This window comes from Equus caballus, chromosome 1 (genome assembly GCF_041296265.1).
Source record: "Equus caballus isolate H_3958 breed thoroughbred chromosome 1, TB-T2T, whole genome shotgun sequence".
NCBI lineage: Eukaryota > Metazoa > Chordata > Mammalia > Perissodactyla > Equidae > Equus > Equus caballus.
This window is the reverse complement of record NC_091684.1, coordinates 59,774,118-59,792,518: the sequence shown is the minus strand read 5'-3', so window position 1 is coordinate 59,792,518 and position 18,401 is coordinate 59,774,118. Positions and strand designations below refer to the sequence as shown.

At 44.2% G+C, this 18,401-nt stretch overlaps 1 protein-coding gene across 4 annotated transcripts in view; it reads right to left on the bottom strand.

Moving 5' to 3' along the window:
* The window catches only part of SGPL1 (sphingosine-1-phosphate lyase 1), a 51,018-nt gene extending 36,486 nt beyond the window's left edge, over window positions 1-14,532 (bottom strand). The window contains exons 1-2 of one of the 4 annotated variants that reach the window (XM_023644446.2): window positions 14,426-14,532; window positions 13,526-13,586 (exon numbers count right to left, since the gene is read on the bottom strand). In XM_023644446.2, coding sequence (XP_023500214.1) covers window positions 13,526-13,552 — 27 coding nt within the window. In that variant the 5' untranslated portion in view covers window positions 13,553-13,586; window positions 14,426-14,532. Of the gene's footprint in view, window positions 1-13,525; window positions 13,589-14,141; window positions 14,333-14,359 lie in introns of those variants that run through there. The other 3 variants (XM_023644430.2, XM_070263172.1, XM_070263160.1) reach the window with 3 other exon arrangements.
* Between the last annotated feature and the right edge of the window lie 3,869 nt (window positions 14,533-18,401).

The window sequence follows — 18,401 nt, the reverse complement described above, 5'->3', positions numbered from 1 at the left end:
AAAGCTGACTGGCAGACATTTCCAGACCCACACTGGACCCATTTCTTTCCTTGGAGCTAACACAAATAGTAACAATCCTTTTTCCCGTATTTAACAGGGACCAACCATCTGTATCTGTTTTATTCAAGAGCAATGGCATCTCCATTCGGGCAGCCCCTGGAGCTGCCTACCACACTGTCCTAAGACGAGATCTGCCCTGCAATGCTGCCACTGCTCTAGGCACACTTACTGCAGTTTAAGGGTCTCCATCATTTGATGGTTATTTTCTGAGTGCCTACTATGTGCATGGCACTGTTTTACAGGCAGCAGAGTTCACCCGTTTGTTTCACTTAAAGCTTCCTCTTCCCTTTACAACTCAAATATTAGGTGACCACCTGACTAAAGAGTGGGTAGAACTAATTAAGAAAGAGAAGGTCAAGGAGGCCATGACAACATACACAGGAAAGGGTGAAGCACTTAAAAGCATTAACTTATTTATAAAGAAGATATGAATATTTATACAACTTAAAATTGTAAACATCTTTTCATGTTAATTTATTGTACTTTATCACCTTATGAGGTTCTTATGTTAAGAAGGAACAGTTTCACTTTACTGGTGGGGAAAACTGAAGTCAAGAAAGGTTAATTGACTTGTTCTACAGCAAACAGATAGTATGTGGCAGACTCTGGACTGAAATCCAGGACTGCACACTCAGAGTTGAATTCCAAGATGTCTGCAACCATCTCTCAGAGCTTCACAACATTATAATATCGAAACATTGGGGCTGGCCCGGTGGCCGAGTGGTTAAGTTCGCGCGCTCCGCTGCAGGCGGCCCAGTGTTTCGTTGGTTCGAATCCTGGGCGCAAACACGGCACTGCTCATCAAACCACGCTGAGGCAGCGTCCGACATGCCACAACTAGAAGGACCCACAACGAAGAATATACAACTATGTACCGGGGGGTTTTGGGGAGAAAAAGGAAAAAATAAAATCTTTTAAAAAGAAGAAAAATAAAAAATAAATAAATATTGAAACATTAACTGGAGGAGTATGACTTAAAAGAGGAGTATCAAAGAGAAGTAAAGAGCTGCAACGCCAAGCAGAGGAACCAGTGAGACATTCCAACATCCTCTCTTCTTCCTGCTCCTCTCACCCTAAAGGAATCAGGCTAAAGATCAAAGAAAAACATTCCCGCTGTCAGACTGATCCATTCTACTGATAATTTCTGAACAGCCACAAAGACACACATTCCCTGCCAAAGAAAATGGAGTAATTCTGCTCAGCTGATTATTACACAGCACAAAGTCCGCTAAAGGTGTATGGTCAACACTAAAGTGCGCACAGGCCAGTTTCCTCCGGCTCCAATGACAGCGTGTACCTCTCACACTTCCTGCTTGTCCAAATGTGGACTGCTGGCCACAACACAGACCTGGGCTCCAAGTGTAAGTCTGTCACTCACTAGAGGAAAAATTCAAGACAGTAATGCCTAATAATGTTACTGTAGAGTCACTGTAAAATCAGGATTCTGGGAACACTACTTCCCTACAAAAGGTTAATCTTCCTATCACAGCACAACGTCTTCCTTGCTTTTCTAATATGCCAAACATCCAATCTGCCTCAATTCAGGCTATTTCTCAAGAGTCAATCAGGGCCAAACTGCATTTGCCAATCGCACTGTGAGTTTATTTGTCCTAGAGGCATAGAACCCTGAGGGAGAATCACCAAATAATTGTTTTAACATCTGACAATGTTGAACATCTTTAACTCTCTTATGGTACTAGGTGCTGATAAGAATACAAATAAGAGAGAAGACATAATTTTTCTATCTCCTATGCTATGTAGAAGAGCAATTTCCACATGGTAAGAACTCAATTTATCAACTAAAGTGAAATAATTTCAATACTACATATACTTATGACAGTTTGTTTCATAAGATCCTAGGAAGTTTCTGCCTCCCGCCTCCCCCATCTCTCCTGGTACCCGCAGAAGAGAATGACTGGTAATTTGTAACCAACTCTGCACACTGGCACACTTCTGATGAGCTCACAAGATACATCATGTCATAGGCCATCAGAACTGAAAGGGAGGTTAAAGATCAGTTTAAGACTGCTCTCCGTCCTTCACAGATGAAGACACTGGGGCCCAAAGGTCACACAGCTCAGAAATGGCAAAGCCAGGTCAAGCCTTCTGGCCCAAAATGCATTGCTTTTTCTACTAGATTTTCCACTGCCCAGTTTTCCAGAGTCAAACTATCAGTGGCACAAACTAGCAGAAGACCAACGGGTTTAAAATGGACAATTCTCATCGTCACATCATCTAGTTTACCCCAGGAGCTAAATTAAGAGCCCACAGCTTTACTACTCTCCCAAATGAGAAAGACAACACTGCCAAATGACCTGAACGCCGTCCTTCAGCAGCTGAGTGCTTTCGGGCTGTGGACTGCTAGTCAATGGCTTTCTCAAACTGCAAACCTCATTCTTCTCTCAACTACAGACTTACACCACTTATCTGTTTCCAAAAGAAAGACTGAAAGAAATCAGTTTGAAAAGTACTTTAGGAGAGGGCCGGCCCAGTGGCGCAGCGGTTAAGTTTGCACGTTCCGCTTCTCAGCAGCCCAGGGTTCACCGGTTCGAATCCTGGGTGCGGACATGACACCGCTTGGCATGCCATGCTGTGGTAGGCATCCCATGTATAAAGTAGAGGAAGATGGGCTCGGATGTTAGCTCAAGGCCAGGCTTCCTCAACAAAAAAGAGGAGGACTGGCAGTAGTTAGCTCAGGGCTAATCTTCCTCAAAAAAAAAAAAATAATAAAAACATTATCCTTTAAAAAAAAAAAAAGTACTTTAGGAGAGTTAGCTTCAAAATCATAGGGGCTGGCCCCATGGCCAAGTGGTTAAGTTCGCGTACTCTGCTTCGGTGGCCTAGGGTTTCACTGGTTCGGATGCTGGGCACGGACATGGCACCGCTCATCAAGCCATGCTGAAGCGGCGCCCCACATGCCACAACCAGAAGGACCTACAACTAGAGCAAATACCCATGTACTGGGGGCTTTAGGGTGAAGAAGAAGAAAGAAAAAAAGACTGGCAACAGATGTTAGCTCAGGTGCCAATCTAAAAAAAAATCATAACATGTGGCTGTTTGAAGGAACCTTAGAGACCATCCTGTCTAACCCATTCCAATGATGAAGAAATTGAAAACTGAGGCTCCAAGACTAATACTACTGTGTCTTCTCTGGGGTCAATCTAGAGGCAGAGTCCCCATCAGAATCTAACTTCTTGTTCAATACTCTTTCCATTTAACCAGTGGAGTATATCAAAGTCATCCAAGGAGCGTTTTCAGAATCCCCCATCCAGAGGTTGAGTAAGTACAAAAATAGAGTGGAGCCCAGAAATACGTATTTTGGAAAACCTCCCCCAGGTGACTGATAGGCATCCCTGGTTAAGAACCATTTCTCTACACTGTAACATGCTCCCTTCTCTCCCCATCCCCTTCTTTTATAAAATAATTACCTGGCAGTTGACTGAACATATTACTGACACCCCATCACCAAACTTAGTGGTGATCTCTCTCTTAACAGGGGATAAAAAGACATCGGCCCAGCTTCCTTGAAGTGTTAAAGTCAGGACCCAGCCATGCCAAGCAACAAGATCAACTCACTGCTCCTGGCTAATGTTTATTCTTTGGCCAGACACTAAAGAAAACTAAGTCACAATCTTCCACCTGGCAATGCTGTAGAGAAGAAAGGACTTGTTTTCCTCCTCCTTCCACCTTCTTCACCTCTAACACAACTGCACAGCTCAACACTCAAAAGTTTTCCCAGAAGAGCCAGAAATACGAGCTTTACAGCAGTAATGGGCTGTTGAGGAAAAGAAAAACCTGTTTTACCCAATTCACTCACTGCTTTAACGTCTAGAGAGCAAATATACTCTAAAGACTAAGACTCAGGCAGAGAGTGAAGTTAAAACACAGAAGAGAGCCAAGGAATTGATGCAGGTATTCTTACTCTACTTCCGCCCTAAAACACTGACATCAAAGCTAACTGAATCCCATATTCTTTCATAGCAGATTCTGCAGAACTTCAAAGCGCAAAGTAAACAGGTAAGAAAACACTACTGTCTTTAGAGCCTCAAAAGGCATTACAGTTTATCAGCCAAAAGAGATCACAAGCCCAAAGGGAAAACTCCCTTGGGTCATTAAAAAAGTAAGAATTGAGCAACAAAACCAGACAGCCACTCCAACCAACCAGTAACGACTGTGATGCAGAAATTTTGTTGTTGTTGTTTTTGTACTGAGGTAACACTGGTTTATAACATTATATAAATTTCAGGTGTACATCACTATATTTTAATTTCTGTGTAGATTACATCATGTTCACCACTCGAAGTCTCATTACCATCCATCGCTGCACACATGTGCCCTTTTACCCCTTTCACCCTCCCCCCGCCCTCCTTCCCTTCTGGTAACCACCAAAATGTTCTCTGTATCCACTGGCTCATTTGTTGAGGGGTTTTTTAATCTTCCACATGAATCATCATTTCTTAGAGGGTAAAGAGCAAACCGAAATTCCACTATGTGAGGCAAGAGATCCAGGATCTGAGAAGTTCATTTCAAAAAGCTTCACGGTCCACATTTTCCCTTCTAGCCATGCCTCAAGCGTCAGATATACATGCTCAGGACTATTCCACAAGCAAGTACAAACCGAATTGCTCTACACTTAGCACTGAGTATGTAGGCAAAGTACATCACAGAGGTACAATCTTGGCCTCAAAAAGGAGACAGACACGCAATATCCTCAAGCCATGAGGAGTGCACTCACAGAAAATCAAAGCTTCTGAGCTCATAAAAGCTAATGGCCCTAACCATGCCAAAGGGTCATTTTAAAAATTTTATTCATTTACTTGTATTTACATGCAAAATCTGCCATGTGCAGTAAAAGTTCAAATGACTTCCCTCTCCACTATGGAAGAAACTAGTTTTCCCTCTATATGCACATTCATTTTAACATACCTGATATTATATGATTCCATTTATACGAAATGCTCTGAATAACGAAATCTATAGACAAAAGTACTCTGATGTTTGCCTAGGGCTAGTGGACCGGGAGGACACAAGGCAGCGACTGCTAATGAGAACGGGGTTTCTTCTGAAAATGTTCTCAAATTGATTGTGTGATGGTTGCCTAACTCTAAATATACTAATAACCACTGAATTGTATACTTAAAAAAAAAAAAAAAGCACATTATGCCCCAGCAATTCCATTAAATGTTCTCTCAGTTAAGATTCTTTGGATTCATAGGCTTTAAAAAAAAAAGCAGCCCTTTCTGAAAAAAGTTTCCAAACAGGCCAAAGACAGCAGAAACTTTGCAATTTCGGAAACAGAGAGTAAAGCTTTGGACTCCAAACAAAATCAACCAAAAGTATCTAATAATAACTTAGAAATTCGCAGAGCAATTATGTATAAACTAGACAAAGAGGGTCATTATTGTCTAAAGGTGTATTTTTTAAAGAGTCTATAAACAGAACTACCAAGTGCTAAAATGATGAAACTTTTAAAAAACACTATTTCCCCTTTGGCAATTCATAAACACAGACTGCAGCCACTACCCAGGATATCCGAAAAGGACAGCCACCTCTGGGTATTGTTCTGAACTGACAGCTCATCACGACTCCCGTGGACTCTCCGAGAGTCATGTTAACGGTGTTCTACTGACTGCTGAGGTGTCCTAGAAAGTCTGGACTGGTAATCAAAGCCTTCGACTCTAATTTTAGCTCTCACTTATAAGCTATGTGACCTTTGGCACATTACTGAACTTCTAAACAACTGGATTTTGCTCATCTGCAAAAATAGATGCCATTGTAATAATTCAACAAAAAGTTCACAAGATAAAAAAGACACCACCATCCACTCACAGGGCTGTTGTGAATATAAATGAGGTAAGGTAATAAGAAAATGACTGCAGATAATAAACACTAAATATTTGGTAACTCTGAATTTCTGATGATAAACATTTCCTCTCCTCTTCAGTAAGCTGCAGGGGAAAACCACCTTGACCACGTCCAAGGCAAAGTCACAGGGGGCTGGGAGAAGCTTTCAGTAGTTTGATTTCCAGGCCTATGCTGTATTTTCTTACAGATAATGATAATAAAACACATGTTAACAGTTAGCTGCTCCTCAGTTTTATAAGACGGATGTTAACTCTTAGCCCTCAACAATATAATTCAATCAGAAGGTTGCACGTGCGCCCTCACCTACCTACAGAACAGGATTACATCACTTACCTACTATGTTTACAGGTCATAAACCTGGTTTCAGTCATCCAGATAGACTGCTGTTGACTGCTACAGTCATGAGTCTTGGGAAACTATTTGAAATCTTAAATTTATCCAAGAAGGCTAGGAAATACAATCCTAGGCTTTCTCCCACCCTGGCTGTAATACAGCTAGACAAGGAGCAGGTCCACTGTAGCATTCTCATATTTATCCCAGATTCCTTCCTATTAACAGTTTCAAAAGAGAACTTTCTGCTTGCCTCAACTGTCTCAAAGACAGCACCATTAATACTGGAACTCAAGACAGGACTGATGTGTTCCTTTTTAGACCCACCTGCCAAAATACATTTCACAGGAGTGAATTTAAATGCTTTTGGAAAAAACAAAGTTCAAAAATCAGCAAAACTTACCTATAGTGACAACGATAACCTTTGGTGGGCATGAACTGGGAGGGATACAAGGAGCTTGCTGGTATGCTGGACATTTTTCACATCTTAATCTGGGCAGGGAGTACAGTGTACCCATATGCAAATATTTATTGACCTGTACAATTAAGATTTGTGCCCTTTACTGCACGCAAGTTATCCCTAAAAAAAAAGCTATGTTCTTTTTCTAGTCCAAAAGTGATTTATTCACTTCACAGGATAATAGGACACAAATAACAGTGACCAGAAGAACAGGCTGGGAGGACTGAGCTGTACAAGAGGCAGGTCACTCCGTCATCACATTTACAGTTTGCCTATTTCATGACAAAAAGCTCATGTAGCTATATATATTAAGTCAAAAAGCATTATTAAAAAGTGCAACTTACTAGGTAAGATATAACAATTTTAAATCTGTACGAACCTAGTAACTAAATCTCAAAATATATACAACAGAATCTAACAGAACTACAAGGAGAAACAGACAAATAATTGGTAACGCAAAGATGTGAAGAGGCAGCCATAAAACAGGAAATCCAAATAGTCAATAAACGTTTAAAAGGACACCACCTCATCAGTAATCAGGGAAATACTTACAGAAATCAATCAGATTTCACCCCTACTGGGTTGGCAAAAAATAAAAAGCCTTATAAATATCAAGTTTGTCAAGCTGTGTATGAACACGAACTCTCACATACTGTTGCTGAGAGTATAAACTGTATCAATCTCTTTAGAAAAGTATGGCACTACTGAATGAAGTTAAGGATTATACCCTTTACAATCTAGCAATTCCACACCTCGGAATAAATCCCAGAAAAACGCTTATAACTGGATCACTTGTCATATACAAGAAAGCTCATAACTATAATATTCAGAAAAGCCCCAAATTGGAAACAACCCAGATGTCCATCGTCAGTAGAATGGATAAATTGTGGCAGTCACATGAAATACTATACAGCAATGAAAACAAGTGAACTAAACTACATGCAACAAGATGCATGAATCTCACAAATAGTGAGCAACACAGGAAAAATCACACAAAATATATATAAACCCATTTATATCAAGTTAAAAAACTAAAATGAGGGTTGCATCTATAGGTGGTAACACAATTTTTTTTTTAAACAGCAAGGGAACAACTATTCCAAAAATCAGGATAGTAGTTATTCCTAGAGGGAAGGGAAGGAGATGTAATCAGGGTGGGGCACAAGGGTTTAGAGGTAAATATTCTATTTCTTAACCTGGTGGTAGATATGTAACTTTTGTTTATTATTATTCTTTAAAATGTAGATGTGTGCTTTACACATTTCGTTTGTATAATAAATTTCACATGAAAATATTTATAAATAAGAAGGCAGGCAAGCCCTTCTCCTTTCCTTTCCTCTTCCTGCCGAATGAAACATGAACCTGACAGCTCGAGCTCAAAGCAACTACCCTGGACGAGGAGGGGATGCACTATGAGTGGTGGAACTTCCTCAAAGACCTAGGAATGGCCATATCTACTAGGAACTGTCTACTCTGGATTTCTCTTACTTTAGAGCATATATTTCTATCTTTTAAAAATCTCTATTACTTTAGATTTTTCTCTTATATACAGTCACGTGCCACTTAAGGATAGGGATACGTTCTGAGAAATGTGTCATTAGGTGATTTCGTCATTGTGCAAACGTCACAGAGTGTACTTACACAACCTAGATGGTAAAGCCTCCTACACACCCAGGCTATTTGGCACTAATCTTATGGGTCCACCGTCATATACGCAGTCTGTTGTTGAACAAAACATCATCATGCAGTGCATGACTGTAAAGCCAAACCTAATCTTGATTCATTCAGTGATCTGGACAAAGGAAAAACTTTCCAAAAATTAAAGCTGTCCAGCAATGCAAAGAACTCCTTGAGAAGGTATTCTGCACCCACTCCTGGTAGTGTGCTGCGGAAGGGATTCCTACAGCAAGGGAATTCTAAAGGCCCTTCAGGCAATTAGGATATAAGACTACGAGGGAAAAGCAGCTCCCGGCTTGCCAAAGCTACAGTGACACTTCGCCTCTGAATTTATCTTTCTGTTATCAGTGAGAACATTCCTTTTCTATAACATGCCATGTCCTATCCATTCTTCAAGACTGCTCAAACACTATCTTCTCATTGTGCCTCTCAAAACTAACTTGACCTTGACTTCAGCATGCTGCATCTCCTCCCTTTGCTCCTCCACATCCTCTACTACCCAACCTCCTCCAACTCTGCTAGGTGCCTCATGGGACTGCCCTCCGTGAATTAAATCACCCAGCCTCCCTTATCCTCTGGTTTCAGTTGGGTTTGACCAATGAGAGGCTCCAGCAGGAGATTAGAGGGTGGGAAAAGAAAGAGTCTGAGGTATTTATTCCCCAATTCCCCTCCAGAGAAGCCACTGGTTGGCAATGGCTGCATATTCCTACAGGTTATCCTCTTCTTCAGCTAAGCTCTCTCGAGGTTCTAGAAACTACTCCCTCTCTTGCCCCTTCAGGCCTAAGATTGATAATGGCTCTTAGCCCTGAGGTGTGTCACCAACCTGTTGGTCTTTCTATGTCCTGCCCAGGTTTGTAAACAGTCCCTCCATCTCCTCAATCACACTGTTGAAGTGTGCCAGGAGACAACTGATATACCCAACAAACTACTTTCTGCCTGCACTATTCCATCTTCCCAGATGGCTCCCATATCCCCTTACCCCATAGCACGGTTTTTCTCGCAGTAATTGGGTTCTGTATGTTTCTACATATGAACTGATGCACTGAAAATCAATCCTCTACGGGAAATTCTTAATCCCAGGCTGATTCTCTATTCTGCCACTAATGTGTGTACAAACTGTATGTAATATTAGATTGTGGGCAAAGCCCAATTAAGAAGGTAAAGGTTACTAAAAATTCCTGACACACAGACTGCAAAGCCAAGTTAAATACTGGGATTTGGGGTTTATCTTCTTATAACTGTACTTTCCTTTAGACCAAAGGCTGGAGAAATTATCATACTTGTTATTATGGTTCTGCTTTACTTATAAGATTGGAACAATGCCAAATAGAGTTCCTCCTACAAGCACCACTCAAACTGTCAACAAAATTTTAAACATCCTACCAGTCCCAATGAATTTTCCCTTTCTCTAGACAATCCTACAAAGAAGACACCAGATTCAAATAACAGAAATGAGCTTTTAGTGTTGATATTCCAGTTTATTGCTTAAATCCCATTTGAGATTCAGAAGGAAAGCCTCCCTGAAAAAGATTCAAGGGTCAAAGAGAAAGCTCTAAGATCTGGACCGAAAAACAAAACGAGGGGTTTGCTGTTTCCCAATAAGAAAAGAGTGCTGCACAAACACTGCTGAGAAAGCAGTTCTTAAGAATTTCCTGCACTGCAGAAGATCCTGCTATATGATCTCCTATATTCTAAAGCAGCAGGACTTGATCCATGGGCAAAACAACCCAAAGTAACACTGTAACAGACCCATTTAACTCAAAGAAAAGACTCATCCCCCACCTACATGAACGCATGGGCTACAGATACCCTTATCTGTATTAAGGAACCCGAGACCACAGTTTCTCAACCTGGGCACTACTGACATTTTAGGCCTGATAATTCTTGGTTGAGGGGACTGTGTATATAGTAGGACGTTCAGTCGCACCCATGACCTCAAGTACTCAAGCGTGACAACGAAAAATGTCTCCAGACATTGCCAAAGGTCCCTAGGGGGCAAAATTGCCTCTGGTTGAGAACCATGGCTCTAGATAAACAATTTTCACTCAAACTCCGCCCAGCACTACCAGAGCACATATGATGACCTTGATTCATCTATTTGGATGGGAAAAGAGGAAAGTCACCTAAGAAAGGAGACTTATCTTTACAAAGTACCTTTGTCTGAAAAGCTACAAGTATTTGGCAACTTACAAAGTGATACCCGACCCTGGCACTGGGAAGGACAAGAATATGGATGAAAAGGATGGTTGCCAAAAATGGAAAAGGATTGCTAAAAAATTGCCCAAATTGAATTCCCTCTGAAAGGATCGCAATCCTCAGATGAATACTCCTCATTTTATTCTCTCTGCAACATAGGTGGAAAGTCTTACAGTCCATGACATACGAGCAAATGAAAAAAGGCAGGCAAACCACCCTCACTGAATGAGGACAAAATTAAGGTCAGGAAGGGACTGGGGGCTGACAGTCCAAGCACATTAGTCTGGAATACAAGGTTTGTCATATACAGACTCCAGCTGATCTTCAAGTATTATTTTCATAGCATGCTACCAATACAAATGTTTTCAATCTTATCAGACCCAATGCCCTCTATTTATAACAAATATTTTGTAATGCAATGCCCCTTTATTATTCTCAAGTGAAGATCAGTGATTACAACATGATACCTATAGACATCACTTTTTAAATTTCAAAATAATGTGTTAACTGCAGTGTAAGAAGATTTGTATAATAAAACATGTATTTTCAGACAACACTATACTAGAAGAAAAAAAGCAAGCGCACGGGCGTGCGCGGGTGAGCACACGCGCGCGCACACACACACACACACACACACACACACACACAGAGATTTCCACAGCGCCCCCTAGAGAGCGGAGCTATCCCATCCCCTCTGCTCTACACAAGCCCTCTCCCATCAGTGCGAGGTCAGCAACCTCTGTCCCTTATGGTGAACATGACCCAGAGGCAGAGTCACAAAGTAGGGAAGAGGAAGAGATCTGAAGTCACCAACCGTGGCTGAAAACATGGGTACACCACTTCACTACTGTTGGACCCTCTCTGAGTCTAGTTTTTCACCTATAAAAGGAGGATGTGGCACACTTTTCAAAGGGTTTTTGTGAAAACTAAATGACTATGCAGAGTATCTATTTTTCTACCCAACATGTAAAATATGCTCAATAAATGTCAGCCATCAGACAATTCAGCTATCCTGAATCCATTGTGTACTCTGTCCTCGCTTATGCCCGTCTTACGGCCCCAGCAGAAAGGACGGATGACAGGACATCCCTTTGTCAGAGATGCTCTAAGCAGGACTCATATAGACAATATAAGCAAGAAGCTGCATCACATGACTTCTAAGATCGTCTCTAATTCGGAGATTGTGCAACGTGCTGCCCTGCTTTGAGGTTATTTTTTATTAACTGAGGTCCTTTCTTCCCCATTAGAGGGCCAATAACATGTCTTACGCACATACAAAGTAGCTGGAGAAACACCTTGAACTCAAATCATGACGGCAGAGCGCCCCCACTGAACACCCAGGCCTGGGTCATTGGTTCTCTAGCGCTCAGCCTCAAAGAGCACAGGTACAGTCAAGGAAGGAATAACACCTTTTCCAGTGAAAACACCTCAAGCAACACGTATAGTGTCTTCAGAGAGTGATAATTCTCGAGGGCCAGTTGTTATCCACATGAATTAATTTGAGGAAGTGAAAAGCAGTGGCAACAGCTAGAGAAACACTTCAAAACAAAACTGATTCCAAAGTCAATATTCTGAATAAAAGCACTCACCGCTCCAATTGTTAAAGGGAAAACACAGGCCCAAGCACCATAAGCACATCTCCAGGCATGGAGGAACATCCTACCCGCATATAGGAATCTGAACCTACATAAACACACTGATCTATAAGAGGAAACCAGAAATTGCCAATTGTTACAAATCATTCTGCGTTAACCTTCCAAGATGCTAACAAGTGCTTATCTTTGAGAAGTAGAATTACTGGGGGTTGCCCTTTTGCTTATAGTTTCCAATTTTTCTAACATATTGCTCTTGTAATAAAAATTTAAAATTACATAAGGCTATTTATTATCTACTGACAATTCATGAAATTGGAGGAAAGAAACTATTTTAGGTGAACTCTTCACCATGATCTGTGGGTAAACCAAGGATTTATCTATGTCTCCAAAATCATCCTTGCTCCCCACCGCAAACCAGAACTAATCTCGACTTAGTTCCCCTCTCTATCCTTCCCGGAGACCTCACGGGTTCTGCCACTACAGGAAGTCAGCACTGGGTTTAAAAAAAAACTGCCTATTAGTTTTGCAAATTTCCCAGCAAGAGCTACCAACTCTCTGGGACAATGAGATAAAGAGAGGGAAAGGAATAGTTTTTAAATCAATGTTACACAAAGAGACATCAGACCCAGAGAAGTGACTTATTAACAACTAAACAGACATTTTCACTATATAGCTATTTGAAAACCATGGGCTCCCCACACTAAAGAGCCTCTATAGAATCATAAACGTCCCAAGAATAAAACGTCGTTTTGGTAAATACTCATTTGGCAATAAATGAGTATTTATTTCTCCTTGCTCAGTAAAAAATAACACAGAAAGATCTCAGAAGGAGAGAAAGCAACAGCCTCTACCAAAGCAGGCATACTCCTCGCCCAAAAAAAAGAAAAATTCAAAGTACTTCAATTCAAAAAGCATTTGATAAGCACTTGCTGTATACAAAACACCATGATAGGTATTTATTCATCTCTAAACAAATAAGACATGATATCTGCCGACTGGGGAATTATAACTCTAGTCTGGGAAACATACACTTATAAACGAACATAGGGCAGATCCACACAAACTGTAACAGCAGCTTTAAAATTGCTCTGGTAGTATGGGAAGGGAGAGATTAAAATCAACTGCAAGAACTCTGAAAAAGATTCTTCATATATATTTCACATATTTAATTCAGTCATTTATCCATCTTAATCATTGAACCCAAAATAAAACGTGGCAGAAATGCTCAGCTACCAAAAGCAACCATCAGAGGGGAAATCCACACACTCAGATCCCTGGGACTAAAAATAAAACTTAAGGGACAAGTGCCCTATAACCAGGCCGGCGTGTGGGAAAGACTCACCGACATCAGAAGGTCGGTACCCGGCATCTTCCTCTTCAGCCGTCCTCTCAGCGCCCCCGCTCTGCAAAAGGGAACCGGCTTTGTTTACTTCTAAAGCTTTAAACTGTCTCGTCGGCCCGCCTAGACTCCACAGAGCAGTCAAGAAACAGTTCTCTCCCTCCTTCGAGACCTCAGATTTCACTCCCAGATATCACACTCCACCCCCGCACCCCAACCCAGCGAATCAGAATCCTGCTGCCACTGTACTTCCCTCCCACGGCGGAGCAAACGCATCCAGACCCAGCCTCCCACAAAGCAATCCACCCAGGTGGATACCCCGGGGGACGCCCAACCCGCCCCCGACCAGGCCCGGGCCCCCAAAGCCCAGACTATTCAACCCAACGGGGCGGAGGATCGGACGCGACAGGCAGCCCAGTCCCAGGGTCCAGCCTCCCTGGACTCCCTTTAGAAACCACAGGGCCTCGCTCGACTTCATTCCTCCCTGCCCAGAACCCCTTCTTCTCTGGCGAAGGGTCAGAAGTCCTGCCCGCCCCAGGTGCACTCCTACCCGCCGTGGGAGTGGGCTTTCAGACCCCGCCCCACTCCGCCCTGCGCCCTCCCCCACCCGCTCGCGAACCTGCCACTCACTCGGACCTCGGGGGTCGGCGCCCGCCCCGCACCCCGACTCGGCATCCGCCAGCCCCCAAGTCCCGCGCGGCCCTTCCTCCCCTGTTCGCCCACTACAACCAGGACGCCCGCCACCCAGTGCGGACCCGCCTCCCACTCAGTCTCGACTCTCCCCCACCCCAACCCGAATCCCTCCTCCCTGCTCCCCAGCCGCTGCGGCCACTCCACCTCCTGAGCCCAGACCCAGCTTCCCCGCGCCTTCCCTCGGGCACTATTTCGTCGGCCCGGCTCCACCTCAACACGCGACAGCCTTGCGGGCGGCGGGCCGCGAGCTCCCCCTGGCGCCGCCGCCGAGGAGATTGGAGGTCCGGCCGCCGCGGCCCCGCCCCTCCCGCCCGCCCGGAAATGGCTCCCCAGCGCCGGCGTGCGCCGCCCCGCCGCCGGCCGCGCGCACGCCCCGGCCCGGGAGCGAGGCCGTTTCCCCTCCGGGCCCCACGGCGCGTGCGCGCCGCCCTCAGCCCTGGCAAGGGCGGGTGTACGGGCGCTCCTGTGAAGCGTGCACCGGCCCACCCCGGTGGTCACCAGCTTCTCCTTCAGGCTGCTTTCTAAAAAGCCTAGTTGCTGGTCACATTTGGTCGCTTGGAACTCCTGAGAGAGTCGGCCTGCAGAGCTCTGTACAAAGTGATCCAAAATAACAACTCAAGGTGGGTCTCTAGAGAGCCCTTTGGGATTTTAATGGGTGACTTAGAGATTTGCCCCTTGTCTCTTTCCTGGAGACTTCCATCGAGGTCAGTGATGCTTGAAGAAAAATGACATGAAAACTCCCTTAGTGAAAATACGTCCGCAGCCTCCTCTCCTCCCACAAAATTGGAGAACAGAAACTACAGGTGTTGGGCAAAAATGCTACCAATCCTGCTTTATTTTCTTGAGCAATGTTGGGAATCATCACCAGGAACATAAAGGTCACCCTTCATTTCCAGATGAAATAACAAAATCTCAAATACATTTTTCATGACTTGCCCGTGTCAACATGGCACAAATTTAGCAGAAGTGGAAGGCAGCATAGTTGCATGTAACTGATCAGTGATCTGCATACAGTATTTTTTTCACCAGATTTTTAAAATGACACCAAGATGGAATCTTGAAATCTTAGCAAAAATGACGCTAATGAGAGTACCCAATTCCATCCCTTTGCAAAATATTGTCATGACACTAATTTAGGCTGTCATGACTACCATTATTATCTTCATCTGGTGCTCCTAGGATGAAATTCTTTGTTATCACCGCTGCCCTCCTCTGAACACCCTCTCAGCACTTCCACATTTCCAAGCCATAATGGTTATACCCTGAAAGAGTCGAGCAGGTTCTCTCTGGGCTGCCTCACCCTCCCCCCATCACAAGTTGCAGACATCTCTACCATCTAGAGCTCCTGAATCAGGCACCGACACCCCATACCCTTACCCCGCTTGCTGCTGTTCCCATAGACATGCATTCTCAGTGTTGAAGGGTCAGAAAATGTTCCAGGGCCTCCTGCCAATGCCTACTCATCAAGAGCTACTTTGGGATTCCAGGCGTGTCCTCCCCCTTCCCCATCTTCCACCCCTCTGCTCTCTTTCTTCTTCAGATCCTGGGATCTGGTATCACTGCTCTCCTTCTTAGCTGCCACCTCTCATCCTAATCATGTAGATTAATCTAGAATCTCTGTACCCACCAACTGGAGAGCAAGATACACGTCTGACTCCTCCCTACACTCTACAGTACAACTTCACTCGTCCTCCACACACAGTAGGAGTCTGTTCATTCTTCCAAGATGAACGAACCAATTCAACCATATCAACTAATCTTTATTGTTATAAACTGAATGTTTCTCCCCCCAAAATTCATGGTTGAAGCTCTAACCCCCAGTGTGATGGTGGAGGCCTCTGGAAAGTAATTAGGTTTAGATGAGGTCATGAGGGTGGAGCCCCCATAATAGGATTAGTGTCCTCACAAGAAGAGAAAGAGAGATCAGAGTTCTCTCTCTCCACGCATGCACAAAGGGGAGATCATATGAGCACACAATGAAATGGCAGCCATTTGCAGGCTAGGAAGAGGCCCTCACCACAAAATGAATCTGCCAGCACCTCGATCTTGGACTTCCCAGCCAGCATAACTGTGATAAATAAATGTCTATTGTTTAAGCCACTCAGTGTATGACGTATTCATTATAGCAGTCCAAGCTGACCAAGATACTTACTTTGCCAACAACTACACTAGACACCTTTACATCTAAGGCCCTGTTTATGTCCCAACTTGCCCAGATCAGGTGACTCATTATCTCCCAACTTATCAACAAGGACACTAGGGCCCAGAGAAGGTAAAAGGTTATCCCAAAGAAATACAGGAGGAGGCAGTAGAGTTCAGATGGGAAGTTGAGGCTTCAGATTTTGCAGGGAGGACCTAAAATATGCTTGTTGATTAATTAGAATCAAAGACTGTTAGAGCTAGAGAAGTCTTCAGCTATTCTCCAGCTGAATCCCATAGTAGATACAGGAAGAAACTGAGGCCAAGAGAGGAATGTGACTCCTGGCAGTTCCTGGCAGAGCCCGGAAGCCGAATGTGCGTGTGTGTGTGTGTGTGTGTGTGTGTGTGTGACTTCAGGCTCCTCTGCACCTCTGCCCCACACTCCCCCTGACTGCAGAATAACGTCAAGGATCACAAGAGGATCATCAAGTAGGAAACAGCCAGAGACAAAGGATGCATGAGGATTAAGGGAGAAAACTTCAGCCTTCACAGGAGAATCACATTGTACCAAAATGGAACAAAATCCCCACTGACTCTCGGTCCTACATGTCCTGGCTATATTGGTGGGCCCCTGGGGGAAAGCAAGAGAAAAGAGAGTAAAGAGGATATAAATAAAAGAGGGAATTATAGATCAGAGAGAAGAGGAATAGGAAAAAGCAAGAAGTATGGGCTAAAGAGGCCCATGCCAACCTTCTTCTCTCCTGCAGACACTCCCACAGTAGGGGCTTCAGAAATTCTGCAAAGGAGGGGCTCAGCTGGCTGGTGGGAGGCAGAAGTGGGGTCATCTGGGGCTTCGACGCTCAGAGTGTGGTTTCCCGATCGGGAGCACTGGCATCACCTGGGAACATTAGAAATGCAGGTTCTTGGAGCCCCACCCCAGACCTACTCAATCTGAATCTACATTTTAACAAGATCTCAGGTGATGTCTATGTACAGTAACGTTGAGGAGTACATCCCTGGACATCCTGCTTGTAGAGAAAGCACAGTGTCTTTACAAGATTTTGTGTCTGTCTGGGAGAGTTTAAGGAGGTTGATGAAGAAAACATATGGGGGACGAGGAGGAGAACTAATGCTCCCCAAGTGGCCTTCGGTGCCATTGTGGTGCCTTCCAGGATAACAAAAGATGAGAGAGATTAGAAATGCCTGTGGGGAGCCCGTGAGAGACTGAAAGTCCTGCTGATGACAAAGGCTTTGCAGTGGCGGGGGTGGGGCAGAGCACAGAAGAAGATGGTCTGGGATTTTTTTCCCCATATGGCTTCTTTTAAAACAATTCATGCCAGCATATCTGGTTCTGCTTAAAATGGCAGCTATCCAGCTATAAGTACTGACACCGCTCCCCCCATACCTGAGCACACACTCCCCACTCTAAGAAGCAGGAGCACGCTACCCATGCCTCCATTCCTGTCCCTGACACCCCCACCCAACTGGGGACCCTCTGTGGAAGCTCAGCTCAGGGCAGAGCTGTGGGCAGGTCTTAGGGAGTTTGTAGCTTCTGAACCCCTGAACCCTTCCTGGAAAGGAATGGCCCACAGGAAAGCCCCCTGAGGACCTCCACTCACAGAGCCTAGAATGCCCTGCCCAAGGAGGGCCAGGAAACCAGCCAAGAGCAGCCGGCTGGGATGGTCACAACAGAATGGCCACCAGGGAAGGAGAGCTAAGGGCCAAGAAGACATGGGAGTACTGGGGACAGAGAGCATGTGCCAAGAGGTTGCCACCATGGGATGAACAGCAAGGCACAGTGGGTCACTGAGGTACAAATCCAAGGTGCCAATTCAGCCAAAAGTCAGAGTGGCCAAGCCCTGAGAAACAAGAGTTCTTTCCCAAGGAAGCCCAGCTTTCCTGAGGAAGCCCCCTGTTGCTATCCAGGCTGCACAATCACTCCCAGCAAAGCATCAAAACCGGAGAGTGACTGCTCATTGAAAACCAAATAAATACAGACTTCCTCGGGCAGAAGGAAACTGGCTGGGGCCGGCAATGACAGAACAGC